The 1,700-nt window shown below is 43.0% G+C and overlaps 1 protein-coding gene across 1 annotated transcript; it reads right to left on the bottom strand.

The window, feature by feature from the left end:
* Nucleotides 1-475: 475 nt before the first annotated feature.
* Nucleotides 476-1,457, bottom strand: LOC149557608 (uncharacterized). The gene is made up of 2 exons (XM_089832245.1): nucleotides 1,153-1,457; nucleotides 476-1,061 (listed from the first exon to the last, which is right to left on the bottom strand). The coding sequence occupies exons 1-2, from the start codon at nucleotides 1,418-1,420 to the stop codon at nucleotides 730-732; spliced, it is 600 nt and encodes a 199-aa protein (XP_089688371.1). The 5' UTR covers nucleotides 1,421-1,457; the 3' UTR covers nucleotides 476-729.
* Nucleotides 1,458-1,700: the final 243 nt, after the last annotated feature.

Here is a 1,700-nt window from a genome sequence, read left to right as displayed (position 1 = left end):
AAGTTTCCCCGGCTGGCTTTGGCAATTTCTCCTCCGCGGCCAGACAAGAAGGATGTAGAGACTGCAACTACCCCAGATCCTGCGGATGCTGCTGACGGCTAGACTGTTCCTAGTTTGCCTCACAATCCCACGGATGCGTGGGGATTTCTTGATAAAGATGATCCTCCTCCCTCTGCTGGTACTGCCTTGGCAGCATGAGATTGTTATATTTTTTTATTTTTTTTGATGAATAGTTTATAGTTGCTGGCTGCGACCATGTTGTTTGCTCCGGCTTCGGCCGATTGAACTCATTTGAAGGGTGATCCTGTATCCCCCGGCCCTTTTTTGTGAATTGTAATCTTAGTAAATTTTATTAATTGAAAAGAACTATTCATCAAAGAACTTAAACTAATATATTATTACATTTGAAACATTCCAAAATAGCGGAATTTAAGTGAAATATAGCACGGATATGCAGATTTCACAATCACAAATATTCAACAAACAACAATCCCTTTTTCATTGCGAAAGCTGCAGCGGACAAAAACTGCCTAAAACAAATTCACACCGAAATCAATTTCTATTTATGGTGGGAATTCAAATACATACGGAAGGTTCGTGCAACAGGGTGATGAGATAAAATGCCATAGTGGTAGTTCATACATTCATCTAACATGAACATAATACGACGATGAAGGTGGAAGTGGTAGAACTAACATAGTAGTACTAATAGGTAGTGGGAGTTGAAATTTATGGGCTGCATTGGCCGGGGACAACATTTTTGTTATCGCCAAACTTCACATCTTTCTGGCCATTGTAAGATTCACCAGAGGACTGTGGGTAGCCAGTGGGTCCATCCATTGATGCGCGGCGCTCAGGGCCAAAGTAGAACACACCTGAGCATGAAACAACTATTCCTGGCACTCCTCTCTCGTACGCTCTCTTGATGTCGTCCGAGTCAGCCCTCTGCTGTGTCTTTCCGGCGAGGGGATGAGTGTGGAAGTCTGCCACAAGTTTGTAATGCTCGCTGCTCAGCACGGCGTCCTTCTCCGGATTGTCCAACTCAATATCTCCACCTGCTCCTGCAATACACAGATTCTCACTGTAAATCATAAGACATGAGACATTATGGTTATATTACAAAATGAAATGAGTATGATATATATAACAAACCCTGGGTAGAGCGGTCTTTTGAGGCGTGCTGGACAAGGAGATATTTGTGGTCGTCGGGATAGTTGGAGTCGGCGTAAATCCACCCTCCTCTCACTTGGGGTGATTTTGGGTTCTGCGCATAACTTTCCTTCCACGCGGTGCTCAGTGCTTCTTGAACATCCTTGTCTGCTAAGATATCTGTGACCTTCGGAGCGTTGTTATTTGCTGCTAAAGCAATGCTTAAGATACACAGAACAGCAACTAATGAGAAAATCGCACGTCCAGCCATTGCGAAGCTCAATATATTCAACAACTGTGTTGTGTGTATTCAACGAGAAGATATGGCAGGTATTTATAGAGAAGATGAGCAAAGTAGTGCTCATAATGGACATCTGTGGCAGAGAGAGAGTGGAAGAGAAAATAGAGATTCTAGTGCAAGGTGACTAAGATCCAACAATGGATCCATAATCTGAAGCAATGCAAGGTGAATTGAGATGTAAAACGACTTGAGGGTCCAAAAGTTGCATGTCGACATTTGTCACTAAACTGCAGATAAAATGAGTTTCAAG

Source organism: Cupressus sempervirens, chromosome 5 (genome assembly GCF_028749045.1).
Source record: "Cupressus sempervirens isolate cs-2001-9-10 chromosome 5, ASM2874904v1, whole genome shotgun sequence".
Taxonomy (NCBI): Eukaryota; Viridiplantae; Streptophyta; class Pinopsida; order Cupressales; family Cupressaceae; genus Cupressus; species Cupressus sempervirens.
Note: the sequence above shows the minus strand (reverse complement) of the source record. Positions and strands in the feature narration are given on the sequence as shown.